The sequence below is a fragment of the Camelus bactrianus genome, chromosome 10 (assembly GCF_048773025.1).
Source record: "Camelus bactrianus isolate YW-2024 breed Bactrian camel chromosome 10, ASM4877302v1, whole genome shotgun sequence".
Taxonomy (NCBI): Eukaryota; Metazoa; Chordata; class Mammalia; order Artiodactyla; family Camelidae; genus Camelus; species Camelus bactrianus.
Window position 1 is genome coordinate 43,536,292 of NC_133548.1, and position 22,464 is coordinate 43,558,755.

A 22,464-nucleotide genomic window follows, 5' to 3' on the forward strand; every position below is an offset into this window, starting at 1 on the left:
ATATACTACTAAACAATCAATGGATCACTGAAGAAATCAAAGAGGAAATTAAAAAATACTTTGAGACAAATGAAAATGAAAACACAAAGATCTAAAACTTTCGGGATGGAGCAAAAGCAGTTCTAAGAGGGAAGTTTATAGTGATACAAGCCTACCTCAAGAAACAAGAAATATCGCAAGTGAACAACCTAATCTTACACCTAAAGCAGCTAGAGAAAGAAGAACAAACAAAACCCAAAGTTAGTAGAAGAAAAGAAATCATAAAGACTAGAGCAGAAATGAATGAAATAGAGACTTAAAAAACAATAGAAAAGATCAATAAAACTAAAATCTGGTTCTTTGAAAAGATAACAAAATTGATAAATTTTCGTCAGACTCATCAAGAAAAAAAGAGAGAGGGCCCAAATTAATAAAATCAGAAATGAAAAAGGAGAAGTTACAACCGACACCGCAGAAATACAAGGGATCATAAGAGGTTACTATGAGCAACAATATGCCAACAAAAAGGACAATGTAGAAGAAATGGACAATTTCTTAGAAAGGCATAATTTGCCAAGACTGAACCAGGAAGAAGTAGACAATATGAACAGACCAATTACCAGAACTGAAATTGAATCAGTAATTTTAAAACTCCCAACAAGCAAAAGTCCAGGACCAGATGGCATCACAGGGGAATTCTACCAAATATTTAGAGAAGAGTTAAAACCTCTCCTTCTGAAACTATTCCAAAAAAATTGCAGAGGATGGAACACTTCCAACCTTGTTCTATAAGGTTGTCCTGATACCAAAACTAGACAGATGTCACAAAAAAAGAAAATTATAGGCCTATATCACTTATGAATATAGATGCAAAAATCCTCAACAAAATACTAGCAAAGCAGCTCCCACAATGCATTAAAAGGATCACATACCGTGATCGAGTGGGATTTACCCCAGGGATGCAAGAATTTCTCAATATCCACAAATCAATCAGTGTGATACAATGTGATACATTAACAAATTGAAGAATAAAAGCCATATGATCACTTCAATAGATGCAGAAAAAGCTTTTGATAAAATTTAACATCCATTTATGATGAATACTCTCCAGAAAGTGGGCATAGATGGAACATACCTCAGCATAATAAAGGCCATATATGACAAACCCACAGCTAACATCATACTTAATGGGGAAAAGCTGAATGAAGTTTTAAAGCAATAGAAGTTTAATTATTTTTCATGGGAATCAATTTGTTTTTCTTAATTAATAAATTTTATTTTATTTTATTAAAGGAAAACTCACTATGGTCTCTGACTTATAATTTTATATCTGAAAATCCATCCCCCACCTTTACTAAAAAGCTGTGCTCTGGCTAATCACATAGGATGGATATTTTAAACCACAGACACTCAATTTTTATATTTATGACGTATTACTATATCAAACCCTATGAAATAACTGGTTTCACTAAGAAAATATTTTTCTGCCAAGCTGTCTCTTCAGGACCCCCTTAATCTCACTGTTCCTCAGACTGTAGATAAGGGGGTTCAACATGGGAATCACCACCAAGTAGAACACAGACACCACCTTGTTCTGGTCAGTTGAGTAGCTGGACTTGGGCATCACATAAATGAATGTGATGGTACCAAAGAACAGAGTGACCACTGTGAGGTGGGACGTGCAGGTGGAGAAGGCCTTGTGACGCCCCTCAGTGGAGCGCATCTTCAGGATGGTGATGAGGATGTAGAGGTAGGAGATGGCTATGATAGTCACTGTGACCACAATGATGGAGCCAGCTGTAAATGAGGGGACAGTTGTGGGGATACTGATGTCAGAACAGGAGAGTTCAACCAAAGGAGCAAAATCACAGAAAAAATGATTGACTCGATTTGCTCCACAGAAGAGTAAAAAATAGAAGGAAATAGTAAAGGAGGAAGCATTGAGAAAACCACCAATATAAGCCACTGTAAGTAACTGAACACAGACTTGTGTGGACATTTTGGTGGAATAAAGCAGTGGGTTGCAAATTGCCATGAAGCGATCATATGCCATGGCAGCCAGAATGAAGCACTCAGCTGTCCCAAAGAAACCAGCTGAACCAAGCTGCATGGCACATCCAGGATAGGAGATGGTATTTGTCTCCACCAGGAAGTTTACAAGCATATTGGGTGTAACAGAAGATGAATAGCCCATGTCAGCAAAGGCCAGTGGCTCAGGAAAAAATACATAGGATGGTGGAGCTGAGAAGAGATTCTGATAAGAATGATTGTGCTGAGATTGCCAGATATGGTCACCAGGTAGATAGATAGGATGATCATGAAGAGGATGATTCGAAGGACTGGGTCATTTGTTAAGCCCAGTAAAATGAACTCTGTCACTGCAGTGTGGTTCCCATCTCCCAGGGAATCCATGAGATTATGCAGCTGCTACCAAAACGAACCTGAGATGAAACAGTATATTAAAGGAGTTATAATTTTGATGATTTCAGTTTCTTTAATGCGTATATGGGATGTGATTACAAATAAAGATATACAACAATCAATCCATATTTACATGCAATTATGAGTCTATCTGTATTTTTAAAATTACTTTTAGCAAAATAGTCAGAAAACTTCCTTGAAATAATGTCTTTTACCTTTTGTATTATATTGTTTCCAAATATGCACTTAAAGTAGATTTAAAGTAAAGAAAATATAATATGACAGATGACAGTAACAAAAAAGACCAGTAATTATAATATAAAAAAATAAAAAGAAAAGAAAGGTGTAGGGTTTTGTAATAAAGACTTGAATTATAGCTAACTTTTACTACATGCTTACTAAATTGTAAGCATAGGCTTAAGAATTTTGTTTATATGCTTGTAATATAGTTTGTATACATATATAGTCTATGCTTATAATTTAGTCTATATAGTGTAATTAGTGTATATATAGTCTATTTTTTCATAAAATAATATTAATTGCATTATTTTTAAGTGTATAAACTGAGTCTAAGGAAGTTATATAAATTGCACAAAACTCTGTAGCAATTGGTAGAGTCAGAATATGAACCCCAGCGAAGTCTGACTACCCATTCCTTTAGTAACTGTTTAATAAATAATACTGACCATGAAGTCCAATTCACCTGGCAATGTGTGGAATGACGGGCTATCCTTTAAGCCTTCTGGCAGTTATGTATAAAAGAGATACCTAGTTAGTTATATATTTCATAATATCTATCACTTAAGAATATTTTTAAAGAAATAAAAGTTTCTTCATAATATAACAGAAACTAATTTCAAATTAAGTTTATGAATAAAGTTACCTGTTATAAATTTACTAGATTTTTAAATTAAAAATATTATTTTATCAAGTAGCTTGAAATATTGGCGTAATTTCTATGCAAAAAGCATGATTGATATTTTCTACATAAATAAAATACATTTATTCAAACAATCAAATCACTTCCTACTTTAACAACATTTTCTAATTAGAGTTTTATAGAATGAAATATTATTTTCAGCATAATATGTAGCTGAATAAAGTGTGGCTCAAAAACTTAAGAAGGATCACCACATAGTGGTCCTCATCTCCAAAATTTCTGACTTACATCCTGGACTTTATCTAATGTGTTACTCTCTTGAAGCTAAAGCATCAGACCCATAAACAAACCAAGTCTTTATGTAAAGATGTTTCCAATGTCTCAATTTTTAAATATTTAAATCTTTAAACACCAGTAAATGCCTAAAGCATCCTGATAGTAAATGTACTAACATTATGCTTTAGTGCTGAGGTTGGAGAGTATTGAAAGACTATATGAGTTTCCATCTTATAGGTAGATACACGAGGAATTCTTGACATGGACTATACCTGTTTATTCATGTGAAGTTGAGGGTAGACATAGCGATTCAGCTAAAGTTGTTTACTAACTGCTTGATTATATCTGCCCTGTTCCCCAGCTATAACTTGTGAGTACAGATACAATTTTTGGGAGTAGAGTTCTCAAATGGTAAATGAAAATCAATACATCATATTCATTAACAAGAGCCAAAATCTTACCTCCTGGAATAAGAACTCACTCATCTTTCTGTGAAAAATTACGGTTAATTTCGTTATAAAGCTATCTTTAATTTTTGTTTGCCCTTGGGGATAAATCTCTAAAGACTCTAGAGATTCAAATGTGAATTCAAAAACAACATGGAACATCATTATGTTCTGTAGTAGATATTGAGCAGCGCAATATCCAAGTCAATCCTCAAGTGGTCAATTTATTCTTTTGCCTCTATCTAGCTGTTTATACATACTTCTATAGCTTTCATTTAATAATTATCAGAAAGTATAATACAATAAATTGTCTTAGACATAAATATTGGTTCCAAGTTTTCTTTGATATTTTGGATAAAGAAATAATACCAAATTTCAGGTATAAAAAAGATAACCTTAGATTTATCCATTCAGTATGTGTTTTTGATAAGTATTTTGTATTGATAATTTAAAACATGCTATTAACTACTTTTGGGGAATATGTAGTGGAAGTTGATGTAAAGTTGAATTTTAAATAACAAAATAATTTAAGGCATGTACATTAATTATCATATCAGAAGTAAGAAAGTGAAAGCCTTGAAAGTTACATAGAAAACTACAAAGTAAAAAGGGGTTTGGATGACTTTCAGATAAGAAAGCCTCTCACTGTCAGTAACCTCAAAGTATTGCCTCCTGAGTAGTGCCTTATGGAACATTGATTCAGGGCTCACTTCTTGTCAAGAATTATGCTTAACAGTTTTCACATTTTTAATTCTCACAACAGTTTTATGATGTAGGTACCTGTATTGTCCTCATTAAGCAGATGGGAGAATTGAGACTAAAGAGTTCAAACAACTTACCCTGGATAATTCTCATTCACATTGCCAGTTTCTCACTTTCAGTACTACTGACTAACAGCTCCACTTTAATACTTGCTCCATTCCTTCTCTGAAACCTAAGACCTTCTGGGAAGCCATTAGCAGCCTTCTAGTCCAGAGGCAAGTACATCCCAGATTCAGAAGCAATTATGGTCTCAGGGACAACCCCAGCCATTAGAGGGTGAGATTCTGTGCATAAGCATTCTTCTACTCTTCAGCTGGTCAATTCTAAAAGGCAGTCTCTGGGCTTCTCACATGTTCCAGGGAAATCAAGCCACTGTTGCCATGGCATTGACCTTGATAATGCAAGCAGGACATAAAGGAAAAAAATGTGTCTCTGAATTTCAGGAATGAATGAAGAGAATCTAAAATGGTAAATACTAGTTTAATATAAAAATGCATTCCTCTTAATTCCTTTAAAATACATAAAACTTATCAAACTGTTATATGTATATACATATAACTGAACCAGTTTGCTCTACACCTGATACTAATATTGTAAATCAACTATACCTCAATAAAAAATAAAATTAAACTTATCAAATTAGCAAATATAATATTATCTGATGAGATCTTTATTATAGAGATGCAAGACATATATATGACAGGAATAGCATAAAGGTGGAAGCAGGAGAATCAACATGTAAGATCTTAAGGTCTCCATATTTTATGTAAATTACTAACTTATTAAATCTAGGTAAACTCAATATTTAGTAAGATATATTCTTATCCTGACAGTAACCAGTAAAGAAGTAATGCAAGAGCAATGCCTAAAATGCCAATGGAAGAATTTTAATGGGATTTTTATAATTCAAATAATCCAGAAGAAGGCAGGAAAAGGAAGAGAGGAACATCAACACCAACAATAATATCTGATAAAGGGCAACTATGAAGAACTTTCAGCTAACATAATTCTTAATGGTAAAATATTGAATGATTTCCATCTACACTTGGGAAAAAGATAAGGAAGTCCACCATCACTAATTTTATTCAGCATTATACTGGAAGTCCCAGATATTGCTAAAAGTCAATACAATTTTTTAAAAATATAGAGATGAAACACGAAGAATAAAACTGGCTCTATCTGTAAATGTATTTATGCAGAGCATTCTAAGAAATCTGCAAAGTATGTGCTACAACTCATTTAGTAAGATCACAGAATACAATCATAATACATAGAAAGTAATTTTATTTTTATATACTGTAACAAACAATGGAAAGATTAAAACAAAATATATTTACAATATGTTAAAAACTATAAATATTTAGGAATAAGTTTAAGAAAAACTTTACAACACTTCTTCACTAAAAGTTAGAGAAACTGCTGAGGGAAATAAAGAAGACATAAATAAACAAGGTGAGATACACCATGTTCATGGATTGGAAGGCTCAATATTATTAAGAAGCCAATTCTTCAAAAATTGATATACGGATTCAGTGCAATATGGATCAAAATTTTTAAAAGATATTTTGTATAAGTAGACAAGCTGATTTTATGTGAATGTGCAAACTAACTAGAATAATAAAAAGTAATTTTTAAAAATGAAGAATACAGTTGGAAGATTTGTATTCCTTGACTTTAAGACTTACCATAAAGCTAAGGTAATCAAGAGTGTACAGTACTGGGGAAAAGAGAAACATACAGATCAAAGGAACAAAAAAGATAGTTGATAAATAGATCCACAATAGATTTATGGATATGTTAAACATACAGGCCAATGCATTTTGAACTAATGTTAAGGACAGCTCTACGTGGAAAAAATTTTCAGCATATATTATTGCAAGAACTTCATATGGAAAAATGAACAATAGCTCTTATATCCTATACAAGAAAATTAACTCAAATGTATCATAGGTGTAAATACAAAGGCTCAACTATAACATTTAGAGCTAATTATATGAAAAAAAATCTGTTATTTTAGAGTAGACAAACTTTTTTTTAGATAGAACAGAGATGCACAAGCCATGAAAGAAATAAAAATGACATACTGGAATTCATCAAAATTTAAAATGTTGGTCTTCAAACAAAAAATCCATGACACTAAAGGGGAGGAAATATTTGTATTACATATACATGAAAAAGGGCTTGTATATAGAACACAGAAAGAACTCCTGTAGTTGAATAATATTAAGACCATGAGCCTACTTTTTAAAAAGGGCAAGAAGCTTTGAACATGTACTTCCAAAAGAAGACATACAAATGGCCAGTAAGCGCTTAAGAAGATACTTAACACCATGAGTCATCAGAGAAATACAAATTAAAATGAAAAATGTTGCAACTGTACAGTTCAGAATGGCTAAAATTAAAGAACAGTATCAAATGTTAGCAAGGTTTTTGAGCAACTGGAATTCTCAGCATCACACTTTGGAATATAAAAACATAAAACTACTTTGAAATTGTTTATGTTTCTTAAAAATGTAAATATTTTTACATCTACCATATGACGTTGAGGCCCACTTCTTTAGATTTACTGAATACAAGTGAAAACATACATCCATGCAGTGACTACTTGAAAGTTCATAAAGCTTTTTGCTGCTTTTTAAAAATACCTTTATTCACAAAAGCCCCAAAGTGGAAACACCTCAAAGCCCACTAACAGATGAATGGATTTAAAAAATGGTGTATCCATGCAATAGAATACTACTCAGCCATGAGAAGGAACAGATTATTCATGCACAAAAAATAAATGAATTATCAGAATCACTATGTTGATAGAAAGATGTCAGATACAATGGGGCACATACTGTGTGATTCTAATGTACAAAACTCTAGCAAAGCTAATTAATCTATATTGTCAAAAGGCAGATCAACGGTTATCTGAGGCCAGGAAGAGAGGGAAGCACAAACTACATGTGGACATGGAGAATCTTTAAAAGGTCATGAAAATGATTTTTTTAAATAAAGTAATTGAAATGAATAACAAAGGGCAGTGCTATTAGATAAGATCATTTTTTTTCTCTCTACTGGAATATCCTCAGCATTCATATAGAATATTTCTGCATTGAAGAAAATGGCTCTTATGGTCAAACAAGTAATTCCTCCTCTGACCTTATTTATGTATGTTTTATCTCTGCTTTCTCTTTCTACATCTCCACTATTGATCTTCCTATTCCTTGCTGGAAACTAGTAGAGGAAGTGTAAATGATTTTAGTTTAATTCGTGACTACTCTGCTTCACAGGGGTACAGAATTATTCTTTCCTATTTTAATTTTTTGACATATTTAATGCTTGATGATAGTTTGTTTTTTCTTTCTGCCTTATAGATGAGGGACAATAAATTCCATGTGGGCAGACGTCTTAGGCTATTCATCACTTGTATTTCCTATAGTCTAGGACAGTGCCTGGAATATAAGAGGCAGTTAATATAATTTTTTGAGTGAAAGAATGAATGAAATGAGTAAATCTCCATATTCATATTTCCAGGAAGATTGTTAGTAGTGTTATAAAGAAAATGTAACACGCACATACTTCTTCAAATTTGAAGAGGGGTAGTGGTGATGTCTGTAGCTTCAATTTTTTTTTTTAGCAGAAAATGACACTGTTATTTCTATTACTCTTCTTGTAGTTGACATACAGTGCATTTGGAAAAGTAGTGATGAAGATAATAGCAAAGATAGACTGATGGGTATAAAGAAACAGCAGCAGCAGCAGCAGTGTGCAGCCCCATCTGTCTTTGGCGGATTGTATCATGGGCATGTCTAGAAAATCAGTGGTATCAACTTAGAATTCACTGACTGTCCTCTGAATAGATGCATAAGAAAAAAATATCAATCTCTGGTAATCAGAGCTATTTAGCAAGAAGCAGAAAACCCAGCACTACAAGAAAGAACTGCAATAAAACCCAGAGATAGAAATTCAGTCTATTTGGCTAGATGACTGACAATGATGGTTCAGGGTTGTAACTAGTCCTGTAGAGAGAAGAACTCTGAGCCAACAATTAGAACCTAATGTTAACTTTTTAAAAAATTTCACGTATATGTAATAAAGTATATACAGTCCTCATTCCTGTGTACATGTTGAGACTCTGCCTTATGACAAGTTCTCCAAAAGCAAGACCTTATACTGTAATTCTTATGCAAGTGATTTAGTGAGGAGTGATCTCTGGAGAAAACTGTAAGAAAAGAGAGAAGCAGGACAAGGCAAGGGGAGAAGCCAGATAACGATGTGGGCTCCACTGAAGTGTAGCTTCAGTGTGATCCCACAGGGAGCACCGGAGCATAAATGGCACCTACCATTTAGAGTTGTCCTCCCATGCAGCAACAGGGTGTTTTTGTCATTGTTGTTTTTAAACACGATATCATTAAGCTAATGGCTATGGGGCATCCTGGGAGTGCACTCCCAGACATTTCCAGTCAATTTTGTTCCTTTCTTCCAAGAGTAATTCTCAAAAAAATGCATTAGCAGGTGGCTCTGAAAGAAGTTGATGAAATGTTCACTGGCCTGGTAAGAGATTGAGGAAAGGCACAAAAAAAAAAAAAACACCCCAATTTATTTTTATGTAGAGCTACCTAGACTCCTACACTGTATCTGCTAACATTGAGGTTCTTTGTACAGTGGAGGCCATCCAAAATAAATGCCCCTCCTAATAGAACTCATTCTTAAGGATTGTAATTTCTGTCTTGATTTTTATGCATTCATTCAGGCAGGGAACTTCTTGGATGAGGTAGCATTTATGCTATATCTTTAAAATTATGGAAAAAGTTTGAATGAGTCTCATCAGGAGAAGGGATTTTAAGACAGATTGAAAAGAGTACAGAGGAAAGTGCAGATATTAAGCAGAAGATAGTATGCCAACTGGTTTGCATCAAGTGTTGGATCAACATTGAAGATGAGACTTAGTAGCTCATTAGGTAGAAAGCAGGACAGATGGTGGAAGATGTTAAAAGCCAAGCTGATGAGAGAGGAAGTTAGGAGCCACTTGGAGATTTTACACAAGCCAGTACAGTAACTGGGAATTTGGATAAAAGGGAATTATTCTTTGCAGCAAGATCTTCTAAAGGAGAAATGCCTCTGAGAGAGAAATTTTAGTGCTTATACTGTGTGTTAATCTTCTTTTTACTAATCTTCTAAATGATTTCCTTGGCAACAGCTTCTCATGACCTGCCTTTCCTTTGACCTGGGTATTGGACAGATGAGTCCTGAGGGACTTGGCAAATTTTCAGAATTATAAAATAAATGATAAGGGGGAGGGTATAGCTCAAGTGGTAGAGTGCATGCTTAGCATGCACAAGGTACTGGGTTCAATCCTCAGTACCTCCTCTAAAAATAAGTAAACCTAATTACTTCCCCCCCAAAAAATTTTAATAATACAATAATAAACAAAAATTTTTAAATAAATAAAATAAGTGATATTTTGCAGGAAGTAAAATATTCCTAAGAGAATCATCCACATCCCAAAGATTTATTTTTAACAAATCGAGTTTTCATCACTTCAGTTGTTATTCAGAATTATAAGTGCAAACATCCCTCAAAATTCTCTATGGTAGGTCAGGATTTAAAAATATCTTTCATATTGATTCAGTCTTGGTGGACTGTATATTTCCAGAAACTTATTAAATGTTAACCACTTCATATAAAAATATAAAAAAACAAATTCCTTCTGTATATAAGAGGGAACTATATTCAATTTGTTGTAATAACCTTTAATGAAAATGAATATATGTGTATATATGCATGACTTGGACGTTATGCTATACACCAGAAATTGACATATCATAACTTAATTGACTATACTTCAATTTAAAAAAAAAAAAGGGAGAAAAAACATTGTTGAGGACATTACATTGGGTGATGGACCCATGAAGCACAAGATTCCTGGCATCTGAAGCGGTAGTCTCTAGATAATGGTCTCCAGTGGCCTGAGGACTCATTAAAATCTTCATGGTACTGCGATCCATCCTTAAGGAATGAAGACAACCTTTTATGTTATAGGAGACTCTAACGTCTGAGGGGACTCATGACAGGCATTCAAAAGAAAAAAGTTGCCTTAAAACTTATCCCTGAATAATGAGATACATGAAATCAGAGGAAGTATTGCAGAAAGCCACACCTGAGTTGTAAGACTGTAAGTTCTTCCTCCAGCTTAACACCTCATGCATTTAAGAGAAGAGAAAGTGATTTTCCTTCTATAAAATGTGGGCATTATGGTTTTTTTCTCTCTCTTTACAATGAATATTATTCTATGTATTCTAATAATCAAGTACTTATAGATATTGGAAAATATTAATGAAAATATGGGCACAGATAATCTAGGAATTAAGAATGTTGTCAATTCTCTGCTCCTAGTATAGCTGGCACACAGAAAACAGTACTGGGGAAGCTCTGAAGAACTACAGAGAAGAAGATGCGAAACTCGAGGCAAAGTCCATGATAGTAAAGACAGCAAGGCTTGCGAAAAACAGGGGGCTGAAAAAAATGTTATAGGTATATTGATCTCCAGTGCCTGCCAGTGTGATTGGGAAAAATGGAAATAATGTCACATCGACATAATTGTTTATCATTATTGGACTAGGATAGTATTTTAAAAAGCCCCAGAATTTACCAGAAAAATATATGAAAAGTGTATAAATCAAAAGTTCTTGACAAAAATTAAAGAGAAAGATTATGCAAAGTATATGTATCCTCATATCCTGGAGGTCTTTGTTCTTGGAGAGGCCTGCCCAGAACTTGGGGTAGGTACTGGTAGAGAGAGACATGCTGTTTTGATAAAGCTCCCCTAGAGATTATCTGATATACCTCTTAGTAGATGATCATTCTTGTAGGTCATGTATGATTTCCTTCTACAGTAAATTGGGGGTAATATCTAGCATGAGAAAATGATAGCCTCGATTTCTTAGACTCTAAGCAGCCAGTCTGGCATTTTCAGACGTTTGCTGATTTTCACCATCATAAGTTCAATTAAGACAGCATGTAGAAAACTTCTATACATGCATTCACATTGCTAGGTGACAGGATTCTTAAAACCCATTAGAGAGCAGCCAACTACCTTAGTACAAATAAAATGTATTTCAAATATACCAAAAAATGGATTATGGAGGAATTAGTAAATCTCCCAAAATAATAATCATGAGACTCCTCATGCAACGGGACAGGTAAGACCTTAAATGCCATGCTAGGGCACGTGTGGTGAGGGAGGCCTTATAAACAGCTAGCCAAGTGAGTGGGTCTTCGGACTCTCGCTGCCTTGTTGTGTGTATGATACATGTGTACTGACCGGCTGTGTCACCTTTGTCAAGTTAAGTAACTCTCTAAGCCACAGTTTCCTCACCAGAAACATGGTCATTTTAACAGCACTTATCTCTTAGTATAGCTGTGAGGGTATATGATATAGTATGACTGAAGCATGCAGTGAAGTCTAGAAGTTACTTGAATTATCTAGTTTGTAAGCAAAGGGTATCTAAAACATGTTGAAAATGAAGACATGTAGCATGATCATAAATATGGTAGAGGAAAGGTGGCAGGAGGTGAGGGACAGGTCTGGAAGAGGGAAAAAATAGATGCTGTTGCAAAAATCCACATGAATGATGGAATAGAATGCAGGTGACATTTTTTAGTTAGGATCCTGGAATCTAGAAAATGTGGACAACGAGAGAGGGTGAGGAATCAAAGTAATTCAAGTTAGGGCATGAAAACTCAATAAAAGTCTGATAAAAGTAAAATAGAGGAGGGGAAACTGAGACAGAGGGAAAATCACCTGCAAGGCACAGCAGCATGAAGGATCGTGAAGCGTTTGGAAAAAAGAGGGCACTATTGTCTGGTTTGAGTGTAGGATGGGTAAAGGGGTGTGGTGGAAACTGAGCCAGGAGCAGTGCCTAGGAATCCTTTTGTGATGAGCATCAAATATCGTGCTGGAGTATTTGGATTTCCTCTGATAAGCAGTGTGTATCTATTCACTATTTTTGACACTGTTAGTAACTTAATATAGCCTGTAGTTACAAATCTAACAACAGGTCATATTGTGGTGAATAAAATTAAAATGCAGGAGACTTATGACTAATAGCCAACTATGGAGGCACCATATACACCCTATGGGAAATAGCAGAGGTAGTAAAATAAGAGGATAAAGATGTTGGCAAACAAGCCATCTATAATTACGGAAAATGCGGAAGGAGTAAAAAATGGAGTTTGAGGGTGGCTCTCTGATATCTGTAATTAACTCAAATAGGAAATACAGGAGGAAACTCTGACGTGTGGAAAAATTTGGCCAGTTTTGTTCTGAAAATCTTGCATTGAATTATTGGAGGTAATTCCAGCCTTGGAAATGTGCCAAAGGAAACTGGGGATTCTGCTATGGCAGAGGCAGAACACTGAAGAGTCACACAAGGTAAATGATGATTGAAGCATAAGAATGGGAAAAAAAATTTTTAAGAGGTAAATAGCCTAGGGAACCATCAGTGGTAAGAGTGTGGTCAGATCTCAAAGATAAGCCATATGGGTCCTGGTTGAAGATTGCTGGGGTAGATTATTCCCACCTTAGGTTCTTTGTGTTAGCTCTGAACTGTGCCTGCAATGCTGACTCCCCTGTTCTTTACCTGTTGGTTGCTAACTGACTTTCTGTTCTCCGTTTAAGCATGTTACCTCCCCAGAAAGGGCTTTCCTGACTCCACAAACCAAAACAGTCATTCACTCTCACATTATCAGATCCTATGTGTCTGGTTACGTATTGTGTTTCCCAAGTATAAAATTGCCTGGCCCGTCACATGCATTTAGTCAATATGTATTGAACAAATTCATGACTTCTATAGTCACTTAACCACACTTTAACTTACTTTATTGTTTATAAAATCACAATGAAAATCCTAAAAACGTAGACTTAAAAGGACTACATGAGTCAGCTCTAACTGCAGCATATTGTCTGGAACATTAAAGGTATATGGTGGGTGCTGGTCACCTGGCATGACTTCTCTTGTATTCTTTGCCCATAATTACAATGCAAAGAGAAAACAGTAACCCTTCAAGCTTCGATACATTTCTTAGCCCTATAGAATAACTTCTAGCCAGTGTTTCTCTCTTTCTCTTGCACACTCCTTCATTTTCCTCCACTGATTCCTTACTATTTTTCTTTCCCATCATTTTTTAACAGTGTTTGAAGTTAAAAATTGAAATTCTATGGGATTTATTCATATCACATTTCTACCTTCACCACTTATGAGATTGGATGTTTAATGAAAAATTGAAATAGAAATATGATTGGCCAAATTGATCAGAGGAATTTGGGTTTATTCCATTGAGGTCTGCACTTCAAAGCAAACCACATAACAAGTACACCTGCTACAAAATGTCCTGGAGGTTTTGCTAAAAAAATCCAAAATTTGATTAAAACATTATGACCAGAATATGCCATTCTAAATGAAATGGTATCTTCAAAATTATTTTAACTCAATGCTAGTCCATTAATATATTAGGCATTTGAAAAAAGACCTTCAATGAGAAATTAAGAACTTATAATTATTGATATGTATTAAGAACTAATGATATTTTAAATCTCAAGCTTTAATTATTACCATGGATAGGAACCCAGTACAAGTTACATGTTAAATTCATTTGTGTGGTCAGGTCATGGCCACAGTTATTACTTTTGGAGCCACTGCAGGGTGAAACACTGATAAAAAGAAGATTTCATTGAAGGAAAAGTCAAAGCTCTTTTGGAAAATTTCACTGATCTGCCTAATTTTTTTAAAAAATGTTATATTTATTTTAAGTGATTGGATTATTTTATTCATTCAGTCAGTAGTTTATGAAGTACCCCTAAGTACCAGGTTACCATTTTGTCTCAAAGAGGATTTGAAAAATGTAGCATCACAAAATCCAGTGGGTGAGAACAAAGCAAATTTATTCATGTTTCCCTCTTACATGCAGATGCTGATTGGAAAAGAGAGAAATAAGAATGCTTTTGTGAGTATAATCCAAGGAGATATTTGGGCCGACTGTATGTCATTTATATAGATTTTCATACCAGAATCATTCTCCTCACTCTGATTCCTGAACTTGACTTCAGTCAAGTGCACTTAGCATTAATTTCTTAGGCTTTCCCATGAAGAGCTGCCTTCAACTTCCCAGGGCCCTTTTATTAAAGTCTTGGTGACATTGGTACATAAGGATATTTTATAACCATCTCAGAGTCTTAACTTCAGGAACCCTGCACATTTGGAAGAGAGTTGCCGCGTGCACCAGGAGGATGGGCAATCACACCACAGTGAGCACCTTCATTCTGTGGGGATTTTCCAGTTTCCCAGACCTGCAGATTCTCCTCTTTGTGATGATTTTCTTCTCCCATGCGACCATCCTCACTGCAAATGTGTCCATAATGGTGGCCATCAGGCTCACTCGCCACCTGCACACCCCCATGTACTTTTTCCTCTGTAGTCTGGCCTTTTCAGAAACCTGTACCACTATGGTAATCATCCCCCGCATGTTAGTGGATTTACTATCAGATAGTAAGACCATCTCTCTTCCTGAGTGTGCCACACAGATGTTCTTCTTCTTTGGCTTGTCAAGCAGTAACTGCTTCATCATGGCTGCCATGTCCTATGACCGTTACACTGCTATTCACAGCCCGCTGCACTACCCCGTCTTGATGACCCGGAAGATCTGCTTTCAGCTGATGACGGCCTCCTGGGTGGTTGGGTGTCTGGTTTCTCTGTGCATCGTCATCATGGTATTCAACTTGTCTTTCTGTGACTCCAACATCATCCAGCACTTCTTTTGCGACATCTCACCTGTGGTCTGCCTGGCTTGTGACTATACGCCCTATCATGAAATGGCTATATTTATGCTCTCTGCCTTTGTGCTGGTGGGCAGCTTTATTTTAATTATGATTTCCTATGTCTTCATTGGGTCCATCATTATGAAGATGCCTTCTGCCAAGGGGAGGTATAAGGCCTTCTCAACTTGCTCCTCCCACCTCACTGTGGTGTGCATGCACTACGGATTTGCTGGTTTTATCTACTTGAGGCCCAAGGACAGTGGCTCATTCGGGGAAGATATGCTGAGGGCTGTGACCTACACAGTGCTGACACCTCTGCTTAATCCCATTGTTTACAGTCTAAGAAACGAAGAAATGCAGATAGCCTTAAGGAAGGTACTAGACAGTACACACAGGTTCATCCCTCAGATGGTAAATAAACGGACCCTGAACATTTAAAAATTACAGATTGCTGGAAAATGAAAGTGGAAAAAGTGGAGTACTTTTGATAAAAATCATCACTTTGTGTACAAAGCATTTAAAGTATTACTGAATTACCTGATATACCTGTACTTGGGATACAGTTTTAAAATAGTTTAAAATATATGTATGTGTGCATGATTCAAAACATGTTTGTAACACAGTATTTTCATGATAGTAGCTGGATGAATCTTTATGTCTATGGATTTTAGTTTTAGTGTCAATTCCCAGAAGTTTTTGACTAACCCTATATCTTGACTATTCTCTCCTACTTTTTCTAAGGGTTTATAGCTTATAGTTCTATATTTCACATTGCCCTTCCTGATCTACTTTGAGTAAATTCTCATACCAGGTCTGATGTTTAGGTTGAGGTAGTTCCACCCTCCATGGATATCCAATTGCTCTAGAACCCTTTGCTGAAAAACCTTCCTTCTTTCATTGGATTGCTTCTGCATCTTAAAAAAAAAAAAAAGTTTGGCATACTTGTAGGTCTTTCTCAAGGTTTTCTAGTCAGTTTCATTGATCTATGTACCTATTCTTCTACCAGTACCGCAGTGGCCTGATGACTGAAGCTTTATAATAAGTCTTAATGTCAGGTAGAGTGATTTCTCCTACTTCATTCTTTTCTTTCAAAAATTTTAAATATATCTAAGACCTTTTTCTTTAGTAACATAAACAATCAGTGCTGTAAATTTCCCTCTCAACACTGCTTTAACTGAATCTCACATTTTTGGTATGCTTTTATTTTTTTCATTTTGTTCTATATTTTAAATTACTGGAGTTCCAAGTTTTCTTTTTTATCATTTACATTCTGTTTAGAGAATTTCCTTTAGCCATTTCTTAAAAGTAGATTTGTTGGGAAAAAAATTCTTTAAGCGTTCCTTCATCTGAAATGTTCACTTTCATTTCTGGAAACTATTTCTGCAAATTAGAATTTATGTTTGACTGTTCCTTAGTTTTTGGACTTGAAAAATATGCTACTACCTTCTGGCCTTCATGGTTTCAGGTGAGAAATTTTGTCTTTCATATTGCTTTTTATAATAAGTAATGTGTACTTCCTTCTTAAATGCTTGTAAGATTTTTCTTTCTGTTTAATTTTCAGAACTTTCTATGTGTCTCTTATAAATTTCTTTGGGTTTATCCTGTTTGAGGTTTGCTCAGCCTCCTGCATCTATAGCTCTATGTCTTTCATGAAATTTAGAAATTTATCAGACTTCATGTCTTTAAGTATTAGTACTTCTTTCTTTCCCCTCTCTTTCTGAGATTCCCAAAATGTGAATGTTAACTGGTTATTTTCTTATAGATCCATGTAGATCTGATTTTTTCCCCCAAATCTATTTTCTTTTTGTTTAGATCAGTTATTTCTATTCTTCCTTATTCAAGTTCACTGGATCTATCATCTGTCATCTCCACTAGACTATTGAGCCCATCCTGCAAGTTGTTTGATTTTTTTTAAACTTCAGTGTTTGTATTTTTTCAGTTATATCATGTTCACATTATTATTTTTTATAATTTCTATTTTTTGCTGAAATTTTCTATTCTTTTTCATTTGTCTCAAGAGAATTAATAATTGCTTGTTGAAGCATTTGTTTAGTGGCTATTTTAAATCCTTGCCAGATGATTTCAGCATCTGATTTATCTTGAGGTTGACATATACTGCTTTATCTCATTGAAGTTTTTATTTTTATGGTTCTTGGTATGATAAATGATTTTGTATTATATTGTAGACATTTCGGATATTATATTAAGAGGCTCTGGATCATGTTCCATCACTTTTTAGGAAGAAGTCCCCCTATTGAGGTGTTGCTGTAACAACTAGGCCAGTACATACGTTTAGCTTCCTGCTGAGAACTACCGACACAGCTTTGGCAAAAATGGAGTGCTGACTGGCCTTGCCTCCTTGCCTATGAATGAGGTAAAGGTTCAGCTCCCTTTCTGTCCTGTTGTCTCTTTCCGAGTGACAGTGTATCACCAAGTTGCATTCATTTGTTCTTTCAAACAATCAAAAATTATGTTGAGTTATTCTTGTATTACATAGGCAGTTGGAAATATAAGTAACAAGCATCCAGTATCTCTGCCTTCATAGGATTTATCTTACACCACAGGAGATATGATAAAACTAACAAGTTAGTTAGTAATTCAGGCTATTCGAAGGGGATAGTGCTATAGAGAAAGAAAAAGCAGAAAGAGTAACGGAGGTTAACGTGCCAGGGCAGGAAGTGTTGGTGCAGGCCTCATTAGGAAGTTAACATCTGAGCAAAGGTGCAGTAGGTGAGGACTCTTCCTGTCAAATATAGTGTTAGCTGTGTACATTTGTGCAAGTCTGATCTTCTATTCACATTCATATAATTTGCCTTTAAGGCTTTTGTTCCAATTATGGCAGGTTCGGTAATTTGTATCCCTTGGTGAGCACAACCAAAACAGATGATAAAATGTTCAAGTTATCTTAAATATCACATTAGATGTTATAGGATAATACAGAATTGCTTCCTAAGGAACTGTGAGAACTCAGAGTAGTAAACCTAACATTCACAAATGATTCAGTAATGAGAGAATTTGGCCAGAAAGGAGTGTTATTACTAAACTGGGCTTGGATCTAGTTAGTGTATTTTGGGATGGGAGAAGAATGACTCAAAGCCTAGGACATGTCCAAATGATCATGCTGATTGATACAACTCACATATGTCGTCAGGATAAGTAGAAACCTGTACTGACCAGGTTTTGCATAGATGTGTAGCTCTGGAGATCTAGAGAGTCTCAAGCCTTGAACTTGGAGATAAGATGGTCAAGGACAGACTGTGCCTTAGGGTGAACCGAATAAGGAAACAAACAACTCAAGCTTCAATGATTCCCACCAAAATTATTAAAATACAATAACCCACACACAGTGAAAAATGATGGCCAGCACAAAGGAAACAAGATACCAAAAATATCGTGGGAGCCAGTGGAAACAACAGACAACAGAAATATAATCATTAAGATTTAAGATATGGGGATTAATAGACTATAATAGTAGTTTATTTAAAAGGAAAAAAGACAATTTGAAAAAATATATAATCACCAAAACCCCAAAATAATCACTAAATAGTACGCAAAACAACTATATGGAACTTCGTAAGTGAGAAGTTCATCATGCCAGCGTGTGTACCATGCATTTCTCTTTGGCAAACATAATCCTCACAGGTCTTTACATTGGATCCCAAGAGACAGCACAGGCAGAGGAGCCATCCTATCTGAGAAGCTTCAAGATCATAACTGAGACCATTGTATCTCATAATCAGGGTCCCTGCAAGCATTTTTTCCAGTTATCACAATCACTGCACTCAGGGAAGCAAGATAATATGAAGAATATATTTATTCTTTACATCCTCCCAGTCCAGATGCATTTTGCAATTGAAGAATCATTTTTTTTTATGATCAATGTTGCCTGTAACACAGCTGACATTCCAATTTTATCAGGATTTAGAGGAAAGTTCACAAAGGTTAACTTGAAACTAGGAAACCACAATCACAATCAAGTAAAAGTACATTTCTATTAACTCCCAGTGATTCCTTCTGCCCCTTGGCAATCCATTTTCCTCTGTGCCCCTGGCTAAAGGCAACTACTAATTTGCTTTTCAGTTATACAGATTAGTTTTCTTTTTCTGTAAATTTATAAAATGCAAGTCATAGAGTATGTGCTCTGTTGTAAATGACTTCTTTCCCTCAGCATAATTGTTTTGAGATTCATTATAATGTAGATTAGCAGTTTATTTCTTTTTATTTGCAAATAGTATTGCATTGAATAGATGTACCAGTTATTTTGATCCCCTCACCAGTTGGTGGGAGTTGTTTTCAGTTTCCAGCTGTTGTGAATGAAACTGCTATGAACACTTGAGTTATTTCTGTGTGGATATATTTTCCCATTTGTCTTAGATAATTACAGTGAGATTGCTGGAGATACGGTGTTTATTTTTAAGAAACTCAAAACAATTTGCCAAAGTGAATATATTTATTGTTTTATGTTCCCATTTGCAATGTTGAGAATTCTAATTGTTTCAAAATCTTGCCCACATTGAGTATTATTTGTCTTTAAATTTACCATTTAATGGGTGTGTAGTGGTATCTGCCCATGCTTTTAGTTTGAATTTTGATATAGTCCAATTTCTTAATCTTTTAATTTATGCATTTGCTTTTGGTGTTGTCTAAGAACTCTTCACCTAACCCTCGTTACGAATAGTTCTTCTGTTTTCTTCTGAAAGGTCTTATACGTCACATTTTGGTTAGTGATCCATTTTGAGTGTATTTTTGTATAAGACGTGAGGTTTAGGTTTGTGTATTTAGTTTGTTTGTTTTTGCCTATGAAAGTCGAATTATTACAACACCATATTTTGAAAAGACTATCCTTTCTCTAGTGAATTGCTTTTTCACCTTTGTTTAAAATCAGTTGGCTATATGTGTGTGGACCTATTTCTGCATTCTATTCTGCTTCATTCATCTATTTGTTCACCACGCCCAGTACACTAGTAGTACACTGTCTTGACAACTGTTGATATGTAGTGAGTCTTAAATTCAGATTGTGTCATTCCTTTTTTTAAAAAAAAAAAATTGGGGAAAAAGAATTGGGGGCATTCCTTTGCCTTCCATTTAAATTTAAAATTAGATTGTAGCAATAAAAAATCATGTTGGAATTTTCATAATAATTGCATTAAACCTACGGATCAATCGGGGAAGAACTGATATCTTTATTGTTGAGCCATCAAGTTCATGGACATGCTACTCCTCTCCACTTACTGAGATCTTTGATTTTTTTCATTAGCATTTTATAGTTTTCAGCATGAAGTCTTTCACTATTAGGTACAATATTAGTTGAGTGATTTGCTCCAAACTTCAGAGCAAGAGTAGGATATGGACTGTCATTCACCATCCCTCCTTTTTAAACATTGTTTCAGGTACTGGCTAGAACCACAGAAAATAAAAATAAAACCAAAACCTGAAAGTGTACATAACCTGGGGACCCATAACTTGCAATTGGTGTCTGAAAGGAGGGCTGCCTTTTGGAACTGAGCCCTTAAACCTGTGAAGTCTGACACTACCTTCAGGTAGTTAGTATCACAACTGAATTAAAGAATAGGGCATCAAATTGATGTCCAGGTATTTAGAACATATTAGTTTTCCATGTGGTTGGTATGGAGGGCAAAAATACCACTTTTGGTGTCAGAAGTTTTGTGATTAGAGAAAAAGTTTTCCTTTACGCATTATTTAATGTCATTTAATTTATCCGTGTTGCCTTTTTAGTCCTGTTCTGCTTTTCCACTTGGAGTTTCAATAATATTACAGATACTCTACATTTTTATTTAGCAGTACTATAAATATATTCCATTTTGTTAGTTTTAAAATTATGTCTCCCAAGCCTCACTTCTTTCAGCCCATTACATTGTGGTAAGAAGTTTTATGATCGAAGTCTCACTTTCCGATGCTTTAAATAGTTACTCCAGTATTTTCTTTAGGTTGGAAGTTCCTGTACTCCAGAAAATCTCTCCACACCATTCATTTGTATGTCCTTTTTGTGTGGAAGGATTTACATACTAATTAAATTTTTTTGATGGTTAAATTGTTCTTCAGGTTTACTTTTTCAGTTTGAGTTAATTTGATTAATTTTATTGTTCTAGATATCCTGGTTTACCTAAGTTATCAAAATTTTACATAGAATGATTCATAATTACTGTTATAGTCTGGTCAATATCTTTTACCTTTCCTGTATTGGTTATTTGTACTTTCTTTTAAAAATTTTTTATAAGTCCAATACAAATCACTATAAAAAAGCAAATATTTGGCAATATTAATCCTCTTCATTGTGTGTTGATTTTCTATTTGATTAATTTCTGCTGTTTATTTTATAATTCTTTCCCTTCTACGACCCTGGGTTTTATATTAATAATCTTTTCTACCTATGGAAATGAATGGAAACATTATTCATTCTTAACTATTTTGTCTTTTCTAGTATTTCTAGCATTAGGTTCCTTTTAAAATCTTCTGTACCTGTAGCATAAGATTTTATATGCAATTTTTCTTATGATTCAGTTGTTTTCTAATTTTTATTTGATTTTTTCCTATGATCTGTTGGACACTAATTTGCATACTAATTCATTTCCAAATATGTAGATGTTTTTGTACTTACCTTTTTGTTATTGATTTCTAGTTTTATTGCACTATATTTAAAAAAGGGACTTTTCCTAAGCTACCAGATGTTTCCATTAACTAAGATGGTTAACATGCGCCAATAACCTGTATGTAGAAATGCCATATAACTCTTATAAAAACTATCAAGTCCAACCAAAAAAACATACAGTTTTGTTAAACTTATCAACACAGGCTCATTTGTAAATAAATATGTAGTTTTGGCAAAGGACTTGAGAGCTTTGGGAAAGAAAAACTAGATTGCCAAAGAGTGGTAGTAC

At 34.7% G+C, this 22,464-nt stretch overlaps 1 protein-coding gene and 1 pseudogene across 1 annotated transcript; one reads left to right on the plus strand and one right to left on the minus strand.

The window, feature by feature from the left end:
- Positions 1-1,447: 1,447 nt before the first annotated feature.
- Positions 1,448-2,391, minus strand: LOC105076664 (olfactory receptor 5P6-like; annotated as a pseudogene).
- Positions 2,392-15,037: 12,646 nt separating this feature from the next.
- Positions 15,038-16,003, plus strand: LOC105076811 (olfactory receptor 10T2-like). The gene has a single exon (XM_010965048.2). It carries the CDS (start codon positions 15,038-15,040, stop codon positions 16,001-16,003), a length of 966 nt encoding a protein of 321 aa, XP_010963350.1.
- Positions 16,004-22,464: the final 6,461 nt, after the last annotated feature.

Excerpts from the sequence above, each read along its gene's own strand:
- LOC105076811 (XM_010965048.2), top strand. The coding sequence starts at position 15,038 with ATGGGCAATCACACCACAGTGAGCACCTTCATTCTGTGGGGATTTTCC.